The sequence below is a fragment of the Propithecus coquereli genome, unplaced genomic scaffold (genome assembly GCF_000956105.1).
Source record: "Propithecus coquereli isolate 6110/MARCELLA unplaced genomic scaffold, Pcoq_1.0 Scaffold28, whole genome shotgun sequence".
Classification (NCBI taxonomy): domain Eukaryota; kingdom Metazoa; phylum Chordata; class Mammalia; order Primates; family Indriidae; genus Propithecus; species Propithecus coquereli.
Window position 1 is genome coordinate 12,012,899 of NW_012148396.1, and position 21,165 is coordinate 12,034,063.

General features: G+C 59.0%; 2 protein-coding genes across 3 annotated transcripts; one reads left to right on the forward strand and one right to left on the reverse strand.

Annotated features, from left to right (window-relative positions):
• Positions 1–4,310: 4,310 nt before the first annotated feature.
• MAPK15 (mitogen-activated protein kinase 15) lies at positions 4,311–9,750 on the forward strand. The gene is made up of 14 exons (XM_012647953.1): positions 4,311–4,379; positions 5,638–5,736; positions 5,958–5,987; positions 6,120–6,210; positions 6,720–6,850; positions 6,935–7,098; positions 7,297–7,436; positions 7,857–7,914; positions 8,300–8,437; positions 8,544–8,649; positions 8,775–8,976; positions 9,089–9,192; positions 9,271–9,399; positions 9,529–9,750. Exons 1-14 carry the CDS (start codon positions 4,311–4,313, stop codon positions 9,703–9,705), a joined length of 1,638 nt encoding a protein of 545 aa, XP_012503407.1. The 3' UTR covers positions 9,706–9,750.
• Positions 9,751–12,360: 2,610 nt separating this feature from the next.
• Positions 12,361–20,963, reverse strand: FAM83H (family with sequence similarity 83, member H). 2 transcript variants are annotated; one of them, XM_012648170.1, is made up of 5 exons: positions 20,876–20,963; positions 17,459–17,920; positions 16,518–16,682; positions 16,308–16,432; positions 12,361–16,077 (listed from the first exon to the last, which is right to left on the reverse strand). In XM_012648170.1, exons 2-5 carry the CDS (start codon positions 17,903–17,905, stop codon positions 13,230–13,232), a joined length of 3,585 nt encoding a protein of 1,194 aa, XP_012503624.1. In that variant the 5' UTR covers positions 17,906–17,920; positions 20,876–20,963; the 3' UTR covers positions 12,361–13,229. The 2 variants fall into 2 exon arrangements, with proteins under 2 accessions (XP_012503624.1, XP_012503625.1); XM_012648171.1 differs by lacking the exon at positions 20,876–20,963 and adding an exon at positions 20,313–20,425.
• Between the last annotated feature and the right edge of the window lie 202 nt (positions 20,964–21,165).

The following is a 21,165-nucleotide window of genomic DNA, read 5'->3' on the forward strand; positions in this document are numbered from 1 at the left end:
GAGTAGCTGGGACTACAGGCATGTGCCACCATGTCCGGCTAATTTTTTCTATATATTTTTAGTTGTCCAGCTAATTTCTTTCTATCTTTTAGCAGAGCTGGGGTCTCACTCTTGCTCAGGCTGGTCTCTAACTCCTGAGCTCAAACAATCCACCCGCCTCGGCCTCCCAGAGTGCTAGGATTACAGGCGTGAGCCACCACGCCCAGCCTCTGCCTTCTTTTTGATTAATTGTTAATATTCATTTTATCTAGACAATGGACTCACTAGCTATAACTCTTTACATATATTTACTTTTGTTTTATTTAAGATAAAGAATTGTATCTTATCACTGTCTATCTTCAAATAATAATTCTTCACATATAATTTAAGAACCTGACAGTATATAATAATTGTGTATTATATTGTAAATTTCCATTTTCCCTCTTCATATTTTGTGCTATTGGTGTCATACATTTTATTTCTATAAGTTATAGATCACACAGTATATTGATGTTATTTCTACTTTAAATAGTCAACTATCTTTTAATGAAATTTAATAAATGAGAAAAATGTCTTTTAGATTTAGCTACCTGTTTACCATTTCTGGCTCCTCATTCCTTTCTGTCAATCCAAATTTTCATCCAGAGTCATTTTTCTTCATCGTGAAAAACTTTCATTAATATTTTTTGTAGTGTATGTCTGTCTGCTGGTGACAGATACTCTCAGCTTTTGTCTGAAAAAGTCTTTATTTCCCTTCATTTTTGAGGGATATGTTCTCTGGGTAGATAACTCTAGATTGGGAGAGGGTTCTCCCTGCTTTTTCTTTTTCCTTTCTGTACATTAATGGTGTCATTGCTTTGTCTTCTGGCTTGAAATTTTTTCTGACAAGAACTCTGAAGTTATGTGCTGATTTTTGTTCCTCTGTAGGTTCCTTTGGTTGCCTTTGACATTTTTTCTTTATCACTGGTTTTCAGTAATTTAGTTATTACTTGTTACTTGTTACGGCTTCCTCGGTGTTTACCCTGCCTACACTTCCTTTAAATTCCTGGATCTGTGAGCATATGGTTTTCTTCAAATTTGAAAAAACTTCAGTCGTTACTTTCTCCAGTATACTTTCTACACCACTACCCCATTTTTGATACTGGCCCACAAGTCGTTGAGTATTTTTCTCTGTGTGTTTCAATATGGATAGTTTCTATTGCTGTGTCTTCAAGCTCACTGACCATCTCTTCTTTTTCAAAAAATTTTTTTAACCAAAGAGCTTTTTGTCGCCCACATTTTTAAAAAGAAAAAAAACTGACCATCTCTTCTGCTAAGTCTATGCAACGAGTTTTTCATCCCAGATATTTTGTTTTTAAGCTTTTGACATTTTATGTGGTTCTTTTTAATAAATTACCTTTCTCATCTCACTATATTCATACTTTTCTTTAAATCCATCAGCATATTTATAATAGTTGTTTCTAAAGTCACCACTAGTCCCATCATCTCCCTCATATCTGGGTCTTTTGTCCTCAATGAGTGTTTCTCTGGGTTACAGCTCATATTTTCCTGCTTCTTCACCGCCTAGTAATTTTTTTATTGAGGCAAAATTCACATAACATAAAATTAACCATTCATCTGGGTTGTTTTCACCTTTGGCTTTTGTGACTAGTGCTGCCTTGAGCACTCCTGTACAAGGATTTGTTTGAATACCTGTTTTCAATCCTCTTGTGCATAAACCTAGGCGTGGAATTACTGGATCATATGGTAATTCTGTTTAGCCTTTTGAGGAATTGCCAGACTGTTTTGGCAATGGCAGCACCATTTCACATTCCTACCAGCAGTGTACAAGGGTTCCAGTTTCTCCACATCCTTGGCAAGATTTTTTAAAAAAATTATAACCATCCCAGTGAGTGTGAAATGGTATCTCTTGTGGTTTTGACCTGCGCTCCCTAATGACAGTGCCACTCCGCATCTTCTCACTTGCTGTTGGCTATTTGTTTATCTTCTTTGGAGAAATGTCTACTCAAATGCCTTTGTCCATATTTTTAATTGCTGGATATTGTGAATTTTGTGTTATTAAGTGTTGTTTTGTTGTTGTTTCCCCTTAAAGAATAGGGAAGTTTGCTTTGATAGGCAGTTAAACTATTTTTGTATCATGTTATTCCTTTCAATGCTTGTTTTTGATACCCAGGGTAGGTGTAGAGTGGCCTTTACTCTAGAGCTAGTTTAACAGATCCCTGAGGTGGGACCTGTCAGGGTCTCTCCTGAATATTCTGGTGTTCAACAAGGTCTCTCCACCCTGGCTCTTGGCATATAAAGGTCCCCTCCCTATGTGATCTCTGGGAATTGTCCAGGGTGCACCCCCAGCCCCATGATGGCTAGTCTTTGCCTGGCCTCCAGAAGCACCCCCCATTCCTCCCTGGCCTGGTGCTCAGCAGCCAGGCCAAGAGGACTGTTGCCTGGCCATGTGGCTTGTGTTCTGACACAGCAGTCCTGCACTGCTTCATGTACAATGTTTGTAGATGTGACTTTTGTCACATATTTTGTCCATTTTTCTAGTTGATAATGGAAGGGGGGCATGTCCAGCACCAGCCACCCCGTTGTAACCAGAAGTCTCTCGTTCCTTCCTCTTCTTTTTCACTCATTTATCCCCACTCCTCCACCTCTATATGGAGGAATAACTGGAGTGCCATAAACTTCACATATTTAAAGTGCAAGATTTAAACAGTTTTGACATAAGTATACACCCCTGAAATCCTCACCCCAATTGGGACATTTCCATCACCTCCAAATGTGTTCTCCTACCACTCACAATCTGTCTCTGCCTCCACCCACCCTCAGGCCACCACTGATCTGTAGGTGGTATTTTCTAGAATTTTGTATAAATGGCATCATACAGGTTACTCTTGTGAGGGGAGGTGTGGTTTCTTGCCATCAGCATGATGATGCACTATTGTATCCATAGTTTCTTCCTTTTTATTGCTGAACAGCAGTCCATTGTCTGGATGGGCCACAATTTGTTTTGCCATTTCCCTGTTTGAAATGTTGAAAGCAACATCTGGGTTGTTTCCTGCTTGGGGCTGTTACAAATAAAGCTGCTATGAACATTCACACCCACTTTTTTGTATGGATGTTTTCATTTCTCTTGGGTAAGTTCCTTGGGGTAGAATGTCTGGGTGACAAGGCATATTTATGTTCAATATTTTAAAGAACTGCCGAATTTTTTCCAAAGTGGCTGCAGCATTTTATATCTCCATCAACAGAGCAGGAGCATTCTGGCCCCTGCACGCCCTCACCACACCAGGTGAGTAGCCATCCCTGCAGGCACTAGTGGGATCTCAGGCTCTGACTCGCGCTCTCATTCCCTGCAGACCTGCGCTTCACTGAGCTCTCCTTGGGCTCCGGCACCACCCACGACACCCACGACGTGTTACGGGTCCACGGTGCAGAAAGTCAGAAACCCAGAGGAAGAATTAAGAAACTTACAGCTGTAGCACAGGGTAATTTTACGATTGCTGAAGCTTATAAAAAATTGGGGCTTTATTTTGTATGTCTATGGCTTTTAATTTTTTTCTAGTAATTCGTTTTACTGCATTTTACAAAGTTATCGATCTGCAACAGATTTAAAACTTTTAAAGAAGACGGTTCTTGGGCAGTTCCAGAAGCTCACTCTGAATGCCCAGGTGCAAGGATGTGCACACGCCGTTGGTCTCACCTGGCTGCTGCTTTAAATGACACCGGACACCGACATCCAGTGTGTGTCACCTCGTCCCTCCAAAGTCACGTCTTTCTAAGACTTCCACTTGGATGTCTAAACAGCATCTTAAAATGTTCCAATTCCAGCGTTCCTTCGCTAAACCTGCTCTACCCATCTCCTTGCCCACCTCATCCCTGTGCTTCCAGAACCCACTATGAACCTGGGGCAGCTGGCATTCCTGTCTCACGCCTACAGCCCATCCTGCAGTAAATCCAAGGGCTCTGCTACAGCCAAGTGCAGCCCTCACACCTCCCGCGTGGCCTCCCCTCTCCTACTCTCCTGCCCCACGACCCCCAGGCGGGGCGGAGGGCGGAGAGAGGCCTCAAGAAGCTGGCGCACGCGACACGGGGCGGACGGGGGCCTCAAGGGGCCAGGAGAGCCCCGAGGCGGCGCCGACGCGGCGGGACAGAGGAGCGGGGACTCCGCGTGGCCCGGAGAGGGCGGGGCTTGGGCCACAGCCCGCCCCCGTCCCTGGCGCAGGCGCGAGGGCAGGCGCGGCGCCGCCGTCGGGTTCGTTCCCGAGGCAACAACGCCCAACAAGTCCAGCCCAGCGGAGCCTGGGCCGCCTTCTGAGCCGGCGCCCCCCGCCGCCATGTGCGCCGCCGAGGTGGACCACCACGTAGCCCGGAGATACCTGCTCAAGCGGCGACTCGGGAAGGGGGTGAGCGCCGCGGAAGCGCCTGGGCGTCCACTTGGGGGTCTGCTTTGTCCGACGCTGGCGCCCTGCTTCCTCCACAGACTGGGGGGTGGCTTTGAGCAAGCCGTCGAGCCCTCTGTGCCTCAGTTTCCTCTCGGGGTAACAGGACCCTGACAGTGCCCACACCAGGGCCCTGTCTCCTGGAGGCAAGTGATAGCCAGGGCCCCACCCGCCCACAGAGCTCTACTTCCAGGGCTGCCTCTCCCCCGGCCCACAGGACGCCGGGGTCAGCCTCACAGCTTCAGTCGCTGAGGGGAAGGGTGGATCCCAGCATCAGCCTAGGCGGGCCCACAGGCTCTCCAGCCTGCCAGCACGGGCCAGGCCCAAGAGAGGCTGAGCGGGGAAACGGGTGGGCGTGGAGGGAAGGCTGGAACCACGCGTGAGCTGGGTGTATTTGCGATTGTGTGTGAGCACGTGAGGTTGTGTATGTGAAAGTGTGTGACTGTGTGTGTTTGGGTGTGTAATGGGGGCAGGGAGGAAGAGCAGCCCAGGTGGTGCACCTAGCATGTGCAAAGGCCCTGAGGCAAGGTCTGCCTGTCCTTGGAGAAACCACAGAGTTGTGTGTGCCTGGATAGGAGTGAACTAGGGGAGGAGAGGCGAGAAGGGGGAAAAGGGAGAGGTGTATGTCTGATTGTGTGGGGGGCTTTGGGGAACTTCAAGGACTTTGGCTTTTACTGTTACTGACACTGGGAGCTGTAGTGGCTGTTGGTACCACTTTATAAGGCTCAGCCTGCCCCCTCTGTTGAGGGCCCACTGTGGGGGTGGGCAGAAGTGGCAGAGGGAGAGCAGCTAAGAGGGTAGCATTGCTGCTCAGCAAGAGATGCTGGAGGCTCAGACCAGGGTGGTAGGAAGTGGTGAGGTTCTGGATCAATGTGAAGATGGAGCCAGCGGGCTTACTGGCAGGCTGGATGTGGTGTGTGAGAGAGGAATTGAGAATGCCTGGGCAGCTGGAAGGATGGAAGGCCATCCCTGAGAGGGGCAGGCTTCAGTTCCTTCCCAGAAGTTCCCATCTGTGACCTCACCTCCTCCAGGGGCCTCTCCAGCCCTCCTCTGGAGGATGTGGAGTGCCACGCAGCAGCTGGGCAGCCTGCAGGTGCAGGGTCCAGCATGCCACACTCCTGTCCCCTCCCAGGACCCAGTGTGGGAGCGAGTGGCCTCTGTCTGCAGGGGCAATCTGGGTGGGCAGGGCATGGCTGGGCAGACTGACCAGACTCCTCCCCAGGCCTATGGCATTGTGTGGAAGGCGGTGGATCGGAGGACTGGTAAGGTCGTTGCCATCAAGAAAATCTTTGATGCCTTTAGAGATAAGACAGATGCTCAGGTAAGGGCAGAGGGCAGGGGTGGGACTGATGTTGCTGGGTGCCTGGAAGCCCAGGTGTCAAGTTGACACCCAATCATAGCAGGTTTCCTGGTATTTCCTGTAGCACACCCCCTTTGTGACCCCATGGTCCAGTGGGTGTTTGGGTGATGGGCACCAGCCCCTTTGGTGCTTGGGCTTCTTTCTTGCTCTGTCTACCCCACACCTGTTTCTGTCTCTTCCAGAGAACGTTCCGGGAAATCACGCTCCTCCAGGTGAGTGGCCTAGGCTGTCCTGCCTGCTCCCTTTCCCCAGGTCCGGATCTCTCCAGACAAGGGGGAAGCTGGCCCTCAACCCCCAGGGTACAACCCTGGCCTCGCAGCAGCAGCAACCAACTCTCTCCCCAGGAGTTTGGGGACCATCCCAACATCATCCGCCTCCTTGACCTGATGCGGGCAGAGAATGACAGGGACATCTACCTGGTGTTGGAGTCTATGGGTGAGTGAGGCCTCACTCAGCCCCCAGCCCCACCTCTGTCCTGGCCTTGGGACCCCACCTGGTGGCCTGACTCCCTCTTTATATCCCTTTGCTGCCTGGGTCCCCATAGTGGCTTGTACCTTCACCTTGTACCCTGCACCCAAGGACAAACAGCTGACAAGTGTCAGCCTCCAGAGCCTGGCAGTGACCACGTCGATCCCACCTGCACAAGGTTCCTGCTTTGTCCATGGTTTGCACCTGCATTTTCCTTTTTCTACTCATTTTATAAAACAAAGGCAACATGAAATAAAGTACGAAAACAATTCCACGAACCTTTCTTGTACCAACAAAGACAGCGGGCAGGACTGAGAAGCCTGAGGGGTGTCCAGACACTGCAGGCCATGGGCAGAATCAAAGTGGGACCAACCTGCCGGCTCTCCCCAGGTGCCCCTTGTCTGGCCCCAGACTGACCTGCATGTCCTTCCCCAGGTCCCCGCACCCGCAGACTGATGTGCATGCCTTGTCCCCAGACACTGACCTGGATGCCGTCATCAGGAAGGGTGGGCTGCTGAGGGATGTCCACAAGCGCTACATCTTCTACCAGCTCCTGCGGGCCACCAAGTTCATCCACTCAGGGCAAGTCATCCACCGGGACCTAAAGGTGCAGCCCCACACTGCGTCTGCACAGCCCCCATCCCCCATCCCCCAATGGCCCACTCAGCCCTCAGCCCACCTCCTCTTCCAGCCGTCCAATGTCCTCCTGGACGCCAGCTGTGTGGTGAAGCTCTGTGACTTCGGCCTGGCCCGCTCTCTGAGTAACCTCCCTGAGGGGCCCGAGGGCCAGCCCCTGACCCAGTACGTAGCCACACGCTGGTACCGAGCTCCGGAGGTGCTACTGTCCTCAAGCTGGTAACAGTGAAACACCCCAAACCCCCCTTCTCCCTGCAGGCTCCCCAGGGCTGCCCTCCTGCCCCCACCCCGGGCTCCCAGGCCTTCCTGTGCCCTGAGCCTGCCTTGGCCCCCACCCCCACTGTGCCCTCACTTTACTCTCCCAGCACCCCCACCCGTCTCTGGGTCTCCCTCATGCCTATACCCCTCCTGCCCCAGGTACACCCCTGGGGTGGACATGTGGAGCCTGGGCTGCATCCTGGGGGAGATGCTTCGAGGGCAGCCCCTATTCCAGGGGACGTCCACACTCCACCAGCTGGAGCTGATCCTGGAGACCATCCCGCCTCCATCCGAGGGGGGTGAGCATGTGTGCAGGGGTCCTAACCTCAGCAGCCTGGCGCTGGGCACTGGGGATGCTGAGGGCCAGAGGATGCAGCTGTGGGGAGACAGTGCCTGACAGGCCAGGGCAGTGCAGAGAGGAGGGATGGGCCAGGGAGGAGGTCGGGGGCAACTGCCCAGAGGCTGCAAGAGAGTCAGCACCTGGCCCCGGGCACCATGAGGGCCACACAGTAACCATGGAGGGCCAGCCAGGTCAGAACAAGGTCCCTGAGGGTTGTAGGCTGGCAGGGCCAAGGATTGTCACTGTGCTGGGAGCTGGGCAGGGCAGATTGGGAGGTGCTAAGCCCTGCCAGACAGCAGAAGCCCAGAAGGGATGGCTGGCCCAGACTCCCCACCTGCCCAGGCCCCTGGTTCCAACACCCCCTGCCACCCACCCCCAGACCTCCTGGCCCTCGGCTCAGGCTACAGCACCTCCATTCTGCATGGCCTGGGGTCCCGGTGAGTGGGGGCACTTTGGTGCGGGGCAGGGGTGGCCTGTCTTGGGGGGGGCCTTCCTGCCACGTTGCTGGGGCCAGTCTGCAGGGTGACGCCCTGCCCTGCTTTTTTGATGGGTCATGCCATAAGCCAGGAGTCCCCAGTGCTGGCACCAGGGGCTGTGGGACAGCACCCTGGCCTGGGTGGCTGGAGGGAGGCCTGGAGGAGGGCCCAGAGGGCAGGCAGAGGTCTCCCACTCTCCCAGGTGTCTGCAAATCAGGCATGGGAGTCCACAGAGACAGGAAAGTGGGGTGGGGCCAAGGGTTGGAAGCTGCACTCCAGGCCACAGACACGGAACTGACGAGGGGCCCACAGGCCTTGGAGAGGAGATGACGGGTGGCGCCCACAGGCCACGGCAGACGCTAGACGCCATCCTGCCTCCAGACACACCCCCAGAGGCCCTGGACCTCCTCAGGCTACTCCTGGTGTTTGCCCCTGACAAGCGGCTCAGCGCAGCCCAGGCACTGCAGCACCCCTATGTGCAGAGGTGGGGGCAGGCCCCCAAAGCACAGGCATGGGGGGGAGCTGGAGGTGCTGCCTGACCGCAGCCAGCTCTCACCTCTCCTGCACCGGCCTCCCTGGCCCCACTACAGGTTCCACTGCCCTGGCCGAGAGAGGACTCGGGAGGCGGATGCGCGGCTCCCAGTGCACGAAGGAGTCCAGCTCTCTGCATCTGAGTATCGCAACCGCATCTATCAGGTGCTCTGGCCCAGGACCCTCCTCATTCCCTATCCACGCGCACCCTTGAAACCTTCTCCCACCTCAATGACTCCCAAAGCCTCTACACCCTGCCGTACACCTCTGAGCTCCCTCCCCTCCCACAGATCATCCTGGAACAGAGAGGCAACAGTCACGTCCGGAAAGAGGAGGGCTTGGGGGGCGCCCCTCTGCGAACGGAGCCCAGGGCCTCTGGGCCCCAGGTGCAGCCACTCAAGCTCAGAGCTGGCACCCAGCTCCTCTCAAGGGCGCCTGCACAGAACCCCGGACTCAGGCCTCAGAATAGCGCCGGTCCTGATCTGGAGCATGGTGTGTGGTCTTTGTCCCCCACGGAGCATGGCTTGGCCCCTTCTGTATGGGATCTCCAACTACGCACAGCATAGGACTTCTAACCCCCGGAGGTGATTTTCCCACCCCACAGATGCCCCAAGTGCATCGAGGAACATTTACAGGCAGAACTCGGCCCCCCTGCCCCAACCTGCGACCCCTGGGATAGAGGCAGAACCCCCTTCGGCACCCTCTCGGGTAAGTTGTGGTGAGGTGGGCACAGGAGGAACCCTTGTTCTGTACCTTTCAATGACACTGTGATGCTCCCCTTCCCAGGTGAAACCCAACGTGAGAGGGGCGGTGCCTTCCCTGACCTCGCAGGCTGCGGCCCAGGTAGCCAACCAAGCCCTGATCCGCAGTGACTGGACCCGGTCCTGTGGGGTGAGGGCGGCTGGCGTGCCACTGGTGAGCCCCGGCCCCAGTCCGACCCCCTCCCTTCCCTGGCCTTCCCATTCCCCCCAACCCCTCAAGGGCCTCCCCTCCTCTTCTCCCCCCAGCCTGCTCCCCCTCACACTGACCCCTGACTGCCTGCAGGTCCCTCCACGGCTGCCCCCAGAGCCCCGGCCTGGCCGGAGGATGTTCAGCTCCTCTGCCTTGCAGGGGGCCCAGGGGGCTGCCCGGGCCACGCTCGGGGGCTACTCCCAAGCCTACGGTACGATCTGCCACTCAGCACTGGGCCGCCTGCCCCTGCTCCCGGGACCACGAGCGTGAGCTGCTCTACCTGCCTTGGCCCCAGCCGTCTCAGTCCCTTCCCTCTCTGCCTGGCCACATTCAAGTTTGGGGAGATTTGGCCTCTTTGGAGGAGTAGATGAGGACCCCTCCCCTGTCCCAATGACTTCCTCCAATAAAGGCTGTCTGTCCCCCACCTAAAGATCCGTCTTTCATCCACCCCCTTCTGAGGGGCTCCCTCTAAGGCCACATCACCTCCACTCCTTTCCTGGAGCCCACCCTCTTCTGAGGACCCCTCCACCCCTGAGCCCAGTGGGAAGCTGCATTGGTTACCATCTGCTATCACCCTGTGGCTCCTGCCACCCCCTGCCTCACTGGCACCTAGCACAGGGCTTTTCTCCAGGCAAATGCCACCTAAGTCCAGCCTGCGGGAGCACCTTGGCTCCAGCTTCCTGTTCTCTGTCCACAGTGCCTTGCTGCCTGCACCATAAGACACCAGCCTGGGGCTGCTACACGGTCCAGGCTACGCCCAGGGTGGGCCCACCATTGCCTGGGTGCAAGCCACCACAGGACCACCTTTGTGACCCTAGGCCAGAGCCCTGTTCCTCCTCCAGCCCCCAGATGCCCCCTGCCCTTTCTCCACTGTCGGTGGCCACAGCCCGTGCCCTACCATCACAGTGACTGCACCTGGCTTGTCTCCAGGTCTTGGTAGGGGAGGGCAGGGGATGAGGTGTCTCGTGGGGCTCAAGGCTACCTCCTCTGGTCCCCCACCAGGCAAAAGACCTGGTGTTAGTTCAGGCCAGGGGTATGGCGGGCTGAAGAGATGAAAGGGGCTCAGTGGACACACAGCTGTGTCCCATGGTGCCATGGGTGCCCCGAACTACACCTGACCTTGGGCTGGGTCCAGAACACAGGGCCACATCCCAGCTGCCTGGCAGAAGAGCTCAAAGTCTAACAGGTGCAGGTGCTGTGCTAGGCGTGGGGCTTCCAGGAGCAGGGAGTCCTGCCCTGTGATAAAAGCCACTGGCCACGCTGGGGAAGCCAAAGGACACGGTGTGGGCAGTGGGAGCTGAGCAGAGGATGAGAGCTTGCACCACAATGTGCTGGGTCCAGACTGGGTGACCAAGAGAGATTTGGGAAGCAGAGAGAACTGGGCTTGGGGACAATTTGGAGGAAGCAGAGGGAGGAGAGGAAGGGCCCAAGGGTGAGCCAGAGGTGGGGCCAAGGAGCTTGTTCCTGATGGGCAGCCAAGGGGGTTGAGCTTCCAGAGCCTGAGGCATAACCCCATGGTGACCGACACGCAGGACAGAAGAGGCCAGGGAGGGACTCAGGCTGGACAGGAGCTGTGGGATGAGGCTGGGATGGGCCAGCTGAACTTGGCGTGCAGGGGCCCCAGGTGAGTGCCCACACCGAGGGCTGGGCATTGTGAGGAGGGGCACAGTCACACAGTAGGCAGGGGCAGGAGGCAGAAGATGCGGGTGGAGGTGCTGGAAGGACACATGCGGAGGGGTCTCTAGTGCTCCCACAGGGATGGGCAGTGGTGTCCACAAGGGAAATTGGGAAGGTCACCAATTTAGCTGAAAGTTAAAGGCTGTGACATATAATTAGGTGATTATATATATTTGGGAATACACTGGAATAATTTGTGTATTGTGTTTTATTGTTAACACCAAAATGTGCCACATCATGTTTTAGGAGATGTCTTACTCAACAAGATGTGGAGGGTGCAGGCAGGAGGCTCTGAGGGCCCCTGGCTGGGCAAGCAGCCTCTGGCCTCCCCATGGGCAGAATGCTGCCCTTCCTCTGGGGGCCTGTCTGTTCAGAACAGTGACACACCAGGCAGCACCGAGACAAACCTGTTAGCACATGGGCAGACCTTTTCCACCTGGTCAAAGTCCCTGCTGTCGCCCCCACTTTGATGGTGGCTTTAGTGAACTGTCAGGGAGTGAAAGTGGGCTCATTTCCCTTCCTTCTCTAGCTGCTGGAGTAGGAAATACTTTTAAAATTTTTTTTTTCTTTAGAGACAGACAGGGTCTTGCTCTATTGCCTAGGCTGGAGTGCAGTGGCATGATCATATTAAAATAGCTCACTGTAACCTTGAACTCCTGGGCTCAAGCAATCCTCCTGAGTCGCTGGGACTACAGGTGTGCACCACCAATGCCCAGCTAATTTTTCTTATTTTTTTTGTGGAGATGGGGTCTTGCTATGTTGCCCAGGCTGGTCTCAAACTCCCAGCCTCAATCAATCCTTCTGCCTTGGCCCCCCAGAGTGCTGGGATTACAGGCATGAGCCACCTCGCCCAGCCAAAACAAAAACAAAAACATCTATTTGAAGAAAAATAGCAGAATACAGAAACTAATTTCATAATGCTAACATCTAATAATGGGGGACTTTATAAGTATTTGGTACCAAAATGTATCATTCCAAGTCAATTAAAATTACTCTCTGAAGGTACAAAAAGATGTAAGATAGGTAAGCCAGGAACCCTAAACACATTCTGTGTGTTGGTGACAAAGAGGAAAGGATCCAAGGACAGGGTGGAGTCAGGGTCTGGGGGGCACCTACAGGGCAAGGACCACTCCAGCCCACAGGACCTGTGCCTCCTGGAGCGGTGGTGGGGCCCCAGCTCTACCACAGCTTGTCCCCTGTCCTCACCTGGCCCAACACCTGTCAAGGACAGTGCTCTGCATCCAGCCTCTCTCTGGGATATGGCTTGTGATGGCACCTACGCAGGGGACACTTCATGAAGCTGGGCCACAGGTCATCTGTCCAGACTATGTTTTATTGTGCTGCAAAGCCCAGTGCTGACCAGGGCCTTGCTGCAGGAGTGGTTGGGCCTGGCCCAGACAGCTTTCATTTGGGATGGCAGGGCAGCCCCGCGGGATCCCCTGCACCCCGTTTCCCAGTAGCCCACCCTATCCAGCCTCCCTGTCACTCTAAGAAAGGTTTCCTTTGGGTCCAGCTCCACCCCTCCCTCTCAAATTGCCTGCAGTCAGCCCAGCCTTCCCTGCAGCAAGAGGACAGGCCACCTAGAAAGATGCCAGGAGAATCCACGCAGGGAAGGAAGCAAGCCTGCAGCACTCGAGACAGAAGCCCTGAGAGGGAGGGTGGGGCTGTCAGGAGACAGTAAGGAGGATGGAGCCAGGGGGCCGTGCCTGAGGAGAGGGAACCCTGAGAACAAAAGCCCTGAGGAAACAAGAAACCCCAGAAAGAATGGGGAGTTAAGGCACAAAGAGATGGGTCCCTGAGGTGAATGAAGGCCCAAAGAGGACGTGAGCCCAAAGAGGTGGCCAAGGCAGGTGCATGAGCCAGGGAGGCTGAGGATCCTGAGAAGGGAGCTGGGGACAAGCACCGCAGTGAGGGGCTGGAGCCCCAAGGTTGGGGAGGCCAGCAGGTGAGCCTTGAGTGGAGCCCCGCTCTGGCAGTGCTCACCCCAAAATGCCCTGGCACGAGGGCCTGGCAGCCACCACTCAAGCACAAAAGCGTGGCTCTCCTTGCCCAGTCATGCTCTGGACGATGATGGCAGTGATTTGGCCACCCCGGCCTGGCCTGGTGGGCTATGAGACTCATTTCTTGCCTTTGAATGTGCCCAGGATCTTGGGCACGAACTTGCCAACCTTGCTGTCCCTGGTGCCCTCCTCCGCTGGGTTCTCCCCTGACCCAGGCCCACCGGCCTCCTCCTTTTTGCAGAAGACCTCGAAGCGGCTGTACACGCGCTTCTCCTTGCGCATGCTCTCCATGCGGCGCAGCAGCCGGTCGCGCTCCTCCGCACTGGCTGGCAGAGTGCGGCTGAGCCGGCCTTGGGTCCCCAGGCTGTCCGAGCGAAAGATGGCTGAACACTTGTCCTTGTCGGACATATCTGGAGCCAGGCCGCCGGCAGCTGGTGGATGGCCTAGTTCAGGGTTGCTGTGGGCTGGGCTGGAGCCTGGCGCAGGGACCCCACGGTGCTTCTGGCCGTGGGCGCTGATCTGCTCCAGAATTGCCTTCGTGTCATCCCGCAGGTTGCTGCTATACAAGGCATTGGCTGTGGCTGAGGCCAGGCGCGCCCGTGGGCCCCGCTCATCTCCTGTGGCAGCCTCTGCGCTGTCACCCCGGCCCAGTGACCGCCGCCGGGGACTCTCCGGCTGCCCGTTCTCCTGCGGCACTGGGAAACCACCCTCATCCTCTGAGCGCCGCTCACCCTTGGGGCTCAGCAGCTGCCTGAGGCGCAGGGAGCCCTTGCGCAGGACTTCCATGGGGCCGCCCACGGTCTCCTCCGCTGGCCCGGTCTTCGGAGACTCCCCAGAGGTGAGGGTGAGGCTGCCCCTGCGCTCGGGCACCGGAGGCACCGGACTGCCCCTGCGCTCGGGCACCGGGGGCACCGGGCTGCCCCTGCGATCTGCCACAGGGGGGACTGGGCTGGCTCTGCGCTCGGGCACCGGGCTGCCCCTGTGCTCTGGGTAGGCTGAGGTGGGGCTCCCTTTCTGCTCAAATCCTGCAGTTGGGCTGCTTCTCCGAGTGGAAAACCCAGGTGTAGGGCTCCCTTTCCGCTCAGGGTAAGCCGAGGTAGGGCTCCCTTTTGGCTCAGAATGGGGCACATGTTGTGCCCCGGGCCCCTCCAGCGTCAGGGGCTTGTCCGGCCCTTGCGGGGAGGTGGAGCGGCCCTGGGCAGAGAGGAAGCGGGAGGGCAGGCGATCGGTGCCACCCCGGCCCAGCGTGTCCAGCAGCTGTGCAGCAGTGAGCGTGGCGGATCCTGGCTGTCGCTCGGCTTCCTGGTGCAGCCGCTGGGCAAAGGAGTCGCGCAGGTCTAGCAAGCAGCTCTCCAGGCTGCGGCGCTCGCCTCCCGCGCCACCTGCTGCGGGCACTTCTTCCCGCCACGCCTGCGACACTACAGCCTTGCTGTGGCTGGAGACAGTCACGGCGCCCCCAGCGCCACCGGGGTCACGGGCCGGGCCCTTGTATTTCTCCAGTAGCTCCGCCACTTTGGCGGAGGCCGAGGAGCGCACAGCTTCTCCGCCGGGACCCAGCGTCTCGCTGACTGTCTGCTCCTTGTGCAGCAGCTGCACTTTTTCAGTGCTGGTCCCTGCGGCCCCGCCGGCGCCCTCGGCCTGTGACGCGCTGAAGATGAGCGAGGAGCGCAGCCTTGAGCTGCGCTGGATGAGTGGGTTCAGGCGCGAGCGGAAAGAATCCTGCTTGGCCAGGCCTGCCTCCTCAGGGACCTCGCCGCCACCGCTGCCTGAGCCTGGCACCGGGCCCTTAGTAGGGAAGGCTGCAGGGACGCGGAAGGCCGAAGGGAGCAGGTCCCCGGCGGCTGCCCGGCCCCCGGAAGCCAGCACGTCGTCTTCATAGACCTCGGCTTCCATGGGCACCGACAGCCCCTCGTCGCCCGCATCTTCACCGTGGCAACCGCTCAGGTAGGAGGCGAGACGCCAGTGCCTCAGTCCTGCCCGTCCCTCGGGCCCACCCCTGCGCTCCGGCTCCGCCTCTGCCGTGCTGTCTGGGCCCGGCCTCGCCGCAGCCTGGCACGGGAAGCGCTGGCCCAGGTTGGGGCGCAGGGCCCCGCCAGGTTCCAGCGCGCGGAGGCCAGGCCCAAAGGCGGGGTCCGAACCGTGGCGCACCTCGCGCGACGCGCTAGACGGCACGTAGTCCAGCCGCTGGTGCCCGTCAGGACCAAGCTCTGGGATGCGCGGCCCGGCGCCCAGTGCAAAATCATCCGGATCAGCAAAGCCAGGACGGCCACCGCGAAGCTTCTCGAACAGGCCCTGCGGGCGCGCAGGCGCCAGCTGCGGGTCCCACTGGTAATGCTGCTGGTAGAGCTGGTCGCGGTGGAAGTGGCTGGTCTGGAAGCGGAAGTCGTCGCCGTGGCTGAGGAATGTCTGCCGTGACACCTGCCGCGCAGCCGCGAAGTTCTCCACGGCGCCCGCGCCGTCCGCGGTGGCGTAGCTGTGCCGCTTGAAGGCGTCCATCTCCAGGTGTCGCGCCTGGAATAAGCCCCGCGGGCCCGCGAACTCCCCGGCCGGCCCAGCCTCGACATCCAGCCGCCGTGATAGTGGCCGCAGCCCCGCGTGCGGCTCCAGGGCGCCCCCTGGCATCCGCGGCTCCTCCCGGCGGAAGGGCGACAGGAAGTGGCGGTCGGGGTCGAGGAAGGCGGGGAAGCCCAGACCCTCTTCACGGGGTGGTGTGAACAGGAGGTGCGCTCGTTTCGGGAAGGAGAAAGGGGTTGGCGCCCCGACCCCAGGGACACCCACCAGGGGCCCGGCCCCCGCGTACGGAGCCAGGGCATAGGCATCCATGCGGGCCAGAGCCCCAGCGGAGGGCACCAGCGGCTCCGACTGTGCGAAGAGGATGCGGAACTCCTCGTCGAAGCTGGAGACCAGCTCGCCCTGGAACACGTGCGCCAGGCTGCGGTGGATCTTCTCAAAGGACCACATGAAGCTGTGGACAGGTCGGGCCAGAGTCAAGGCAAGGGAGTGGGCTGAGCGGGCACCGGCTGGGCCGGGAGGGGCTCAGGGGGCGTGAGGTCTGTAAGGACCAGGGCGGGGCAAGCCGGGCTGTGGCGGGGCTGCAGCAGAGGATGGCCTTGGTGGGGTGCCGGGGCTCCAGGAGGCAGCCCTCGGGGAGGGGCTGGGGGGGACGCGGGCTGAGAGGCAGCGGGCTGGGCGCACCTGTAGCTCCCGCTCATCACCACAGCACAGTCCACCAGCAGGAACTTCTCCTTCACGTGGCCCTTGAAAGACTTCCCAGTGCGGCAGTAGTAGGTGGGGCCTGCCACAGTGCGCACGCGCAGGAACTGGGGCAGGAGGGGAGTTAGGTCTCTGCCTGGGGTCTTTCCCCTTCCCTCCGTTCCTCTACCCTCCCCACTCCCGGGTACTCACATCCACGTGGTGCAGGTTGACTCGGCATTTGTCAGCCATGTCCAGGAAATGCTGCGCGTTCATCTCATCCAGTAGGATGTAGACTGGGACCCTGCGGGCAGCAGCCTCCAGCACTTCGCTGAGCAGGTCCACATCGGTAAACATGTCCATCACCACAGCCACCACCTGGGGGGGCAGGTCAGGACAGAGGGCCAGACTCCCTTGCTGTCCCCATGCCATTCTCCAGCCTTACCTCCAGGCCCCTGGATCACCCACAAACACTGTACCACGGCCACTTGCCCCTCCAAGGGGAGAGTGGGACCATGTCTGTGAAGGTGGGTGATGAGGAAGGAACCCAACAGAGGGGATGTGGGGCTGCCGCCTGGGTTGGTGGTCCATAACGGAGCCCAAGGCAGAGCAGGGCCTGCAGGCTCACCCCTGGGCACAGAACCCTGCTTGGGGATGGCCAGGGCAGGGAGAGTCTTGAAATACCTGTGCCCTACAGATGGCCAGGCTGCCCCAGCCTCAGTTCTGCCCTGCGAGTGGGTCACTGCTCACGGCAGGGGGCAGAGGCAGGGATCTTTAGCATCTGGCCCTGCTGCCTCAGTCTCCATGGTTTTAACAGGCTCCCTCTGCTGTTTGCCAACTGCTTGGTGGGGTTTAAGAAGCCCTCAGCTGGCCAAGGGCCATCCAGGCTGGGAGGGTGCGCTTCCCTCCCAAAGCACCTGAGTTTCTGGGTACTGGCCATGACCATGGGCAAGCAAACCTGTGCGGAACTTGCAGCCTGCGATGGCCACACCCTTGGCGGCCCTGGAAGAATTCTGCCCGGGAGCCCCCGCTGCAGCTTGAGCCCTGGGCTCACCCCACCACAAGCTGGTCATGCTTTGTGGTCCCCCCTCACTTCCACTCCTGTGTGCACTCGAGCCGCCCTTCCCCACTGCCTGCCCGCCACGCTGGCACACCTGCTGGGCGGAACGGATCATCCTTCGAGCCTCCTCCTTGATGCTGGGGCTGTCAGGTGGTGGTGGCTGCACCAGTGTGGTTACCTCTGTGCCCTGGAAGCCGAAGGTCAGGGGCCAGCCCAGGTCAAGTTCAGGCACAGCCTGGTCTGAGTTCACGGGCCAGTAGGTGCCTGAGGAGCCATCCATGTCCACATCGGGAGGGCTGCCTTCAGGGGGCTCTCGGGCCACATACTGTGGGGGCCGCAGGTGGCGGCTCACATGTTCCAGCTCCTCAGGGCACAGGAAGTCAGGTGCCCCCTCGGACGCCAGGAAGCGGCTGTAGGCCTCTGACCCACCCTCGGCCAGTGCGTCCACTGCCAGGCGATAGTACTCTTTGTAGTGAGGTGGCAGGTACCCGGGTGCCAGCGGGTTGTCCCCCTGTGAGGAGCACTGGGAGCGACGGGCCATGTTGGGGCCAGGGGCCTGGAGGGGCAGGGAGAAGGGTTATGAGGGGCACTGGGGCCCACATCCCCTACCCTCTCAAGTGGATACACACTGTGGGGGGGCTGTTGGTGACCTTGGGTGGGCTGGAGTTTAGCCCCTACCTGGGAGGCCTTCCAGGGACCAGCCAAGCCAGGCTAACAGCGCTCCGGACCCTAGTATGCCCTCTAGCCGGGGGGCATCAGCAGAGTGCCAGGGCACAGGTACCCTAGTCCTGTCTCCCCTTCCTCAGGCCTCACTGGCTGGGCCCTGGCTCTCACCAGCATCCAGGGGCTCCCCCCACCCCTTTATGACTTTTGTGGCCTAGATGTTTTTGCTTTGTGGGTCTCTTCCTCCGTAGATATATTTAAAATATTTTATGACTGTTGCTTTAAACACAAATATAATCCAGGCTGGGGCCACTGTTATGATACTCACTTTTTTCTTCCTATTTTAAGACATTAACATTTTCATGGGCCCCTAGCATTGTGTCTGCAGGACACGTTGATGCTGCCCGCACCACCTGTGTGTCTGTCCCAGAACAACTTGGACACCCTGAGCAGGTCAATGTTCCTCTCTGTCCTGTTACCTCCACTGTATAGTGTAGTTGAGGGCTGGCATGACACCACACCTGGCCCAGGTGAGCGGTGAGTGCGGCACACAGGGCTACACAGGGCTACAGGGATGGCAGCCTTCAGCCCCACCCACAGCTCCTCCCCATCCTTGGGGTCTCACACTCTGACCTCCTGGCCCTCAGAAGGCTGATCCCTAGACCTTGTCCCTGTCCACCAGCCCCCTTTCCTTTGGCCCACTCCTTGACCTCTCTCTTGCCACTGTCCCATCCTACATAAAACCTCCCTGGGCCCCACCCCGCCCGCCCTGGTGCCTACAGGTCCCTGCAGGGCCTGTACTTCACACCCTCCCAGATGTGGCTCTCCATGTGCTCAGAGTCCTGTCCCTGCCAGGCCCAGAACTCTTGAAGTCCTGGGGCCACTGCCCTGCCCCTCACTGCATTCAGAAAAGTCAGAGCCTTTCGCTGTGACTGTGGGACTTGTCCTGGGCTCCCCACCCTCATGCTCATCCGTGCCCCCAGCCCACCCTGTTCTGCAAGGGGCCTCTGTGGGGGCCTGGCCTCTATTAGGCTCCCAGGGCCCATCTGCACAGGATCACTTAACCACCTGGATACCTGCGCACCTCCAGCCCAGGAAGGAGAGTCCTAGGGATTGCTCACCCCATCCCCACTGCTCCTGAGGTTGGGGACAGGCCCAGGGACACCTGTCCTGCCTAGCACATGGGCTCCCAAATGTTGGTCCTGGCGGGGGAACCAAAGTGGTTCTGCCCCGATGGAGATGTGTGTCCCTGACATGCAGCCATGTGCGGCTGACGGGGCGGGGGGCGGGGTGCTGGCCTGCTGGACTGCACCAGGATTGGAAGGAGACATTTGCCTGAGCATGCTGGGCTCGGGAGCCTACAGTATACGACCGAGGCAGCTGTCCTGTCTGGTTTCCCTGGGGGGTGACACACTAACTGGAAACTGAATGTGACTTGGGGACAGGAGGTGGGGGATACCCTTGTGTACCACTCAGTCCACCAGGCCCAGAGGTGCTGCCGGGCCCAGTTGTCTTAGGAAGAGCCGTCCGGACATTTCTTGACTGCATCCATGTCCCCTTTGTGTCTGACATATGGGGGCAGGGCACACTGTCCTGGTTGTCACAGGAGCAGACTGAGGCAGACCACCTGGGGGTGAGAGGTACAGGCCTGTCTGTGCTGGGGTCTCACTGTCCCTTCTGACTTCACTGTCAAGGGGAACACACATACACTGTCCAGGCTGTGTGAACAGGGGCGGGCCCGAGGTGAGAAGCCCTCCCAGCAGATGTGACTGGTCAGCAAGGGGCGCCCCAGGCCTCAGGAGCCCCATCAAGTACCCACTCAACCTCTAGCGGCAATACCCACGACCTCCAGTGACTTCACTCCTTGCCTGTTTTCTTTCAGGCACTGGACTGTGCACTGGAGCCCCCCAACAGCCTGCTCCCCACACATTTGCCTACCAATGGCTGCCCTAGGGTAGAGCGACGGTTATCCCACCCTGTCCAGTGACTCAGCAGGAACCAGCTCCTCTGCCGCTGACCTCTGCCCTGAAGCCAGACAATGTCTCCAGGGCGCTCACCTCAGACTTCAAGGGCCCTATCCTTCTCACCCTGGCAGGAAGTGGGGTGCCTAAGTGCCCGGAACGAGGATCCCATGAGAACAATCTGGAGGTCCTACACAAAGTGGGGTAACCCTGTGGCAAGTACCCGTCGGGGAGGAGGGCGTGGAGGCATTAGGCAGCAGGGAGGTGGACCGAAAAGCGGGATTCGGGTGTACGGGGTTCATAGACCGGAAGTCGGAGTTGTACCTTGCGGGTGGTCACCAAAGAGCCGAAGGAGGTTAGTGTACTCCAGCAAGTTAGCGGCTACACGGGCTGTGTGTCCCATCCGCCCACCCTAGTCCAGGGATGTGGGCCAAGGGACAGGGGCGCCCTGCCCTCCACGCGGGACTACAGGCCGCGCCCTGCCCACCCCAGCCCATGGCGGTCTGGCTAGGGCGTCCCCAGGGAAGGGTACAGGCCATGCCCAGCACCCTCCCTAGACTCTAGCTAGGCCGCAAGGGCGGGAGCTGGTTTAAGACGGCCGGCAGGCCCTAGCCCGGCCCCGGGCCCTTTCCTTCTCGGCTCTTCCTGGACCAGCGTCGTGCTAGCGAGCTCGCGTCCATTTTAGCACCGCGTCGCCCCGCGCGCCCAGCCTCCGCGAACGCAGCCACGCTCCACTCCCACCGCCCCTCTCGGGGTCGCATGGCCCAGGCCCAGGTGCGGGCGGGGGGGGGCTGCCCAGGTGGGGCCGCGCCGAGGGGCACCCGTCCCAGCCTCCGCCTCCCAGGCGCTCCGCCCCGCCCTGCTCGGGCCGGGGGAGGGGGCCCTACCTGGCCAGGTGCGCGGGGTCTCGGCACAGGGGCAGCAGGAGCCGACCGCCGCCCAGCGGCCTCGCGGTCCGGTCGGTCCGGCAGCCACTCCCTGCCGCGGCCCGCCCGCCTGCCCGGCCTGATTCACGCGCCCGCCCCCGCCCCGCCCGCCGCTCCTGCCTCCTGCCTGCCCGGGCAGCACCTGGGGGCGGGGCGGCCCCACCCGCGGCGCGCCCGCATTCCTGCGCCCTGCGCCCGCCGCAGCCCCCAGCCACCGCCACCAGCTCCTGGCCAGCCCCTGGACCCCGCCC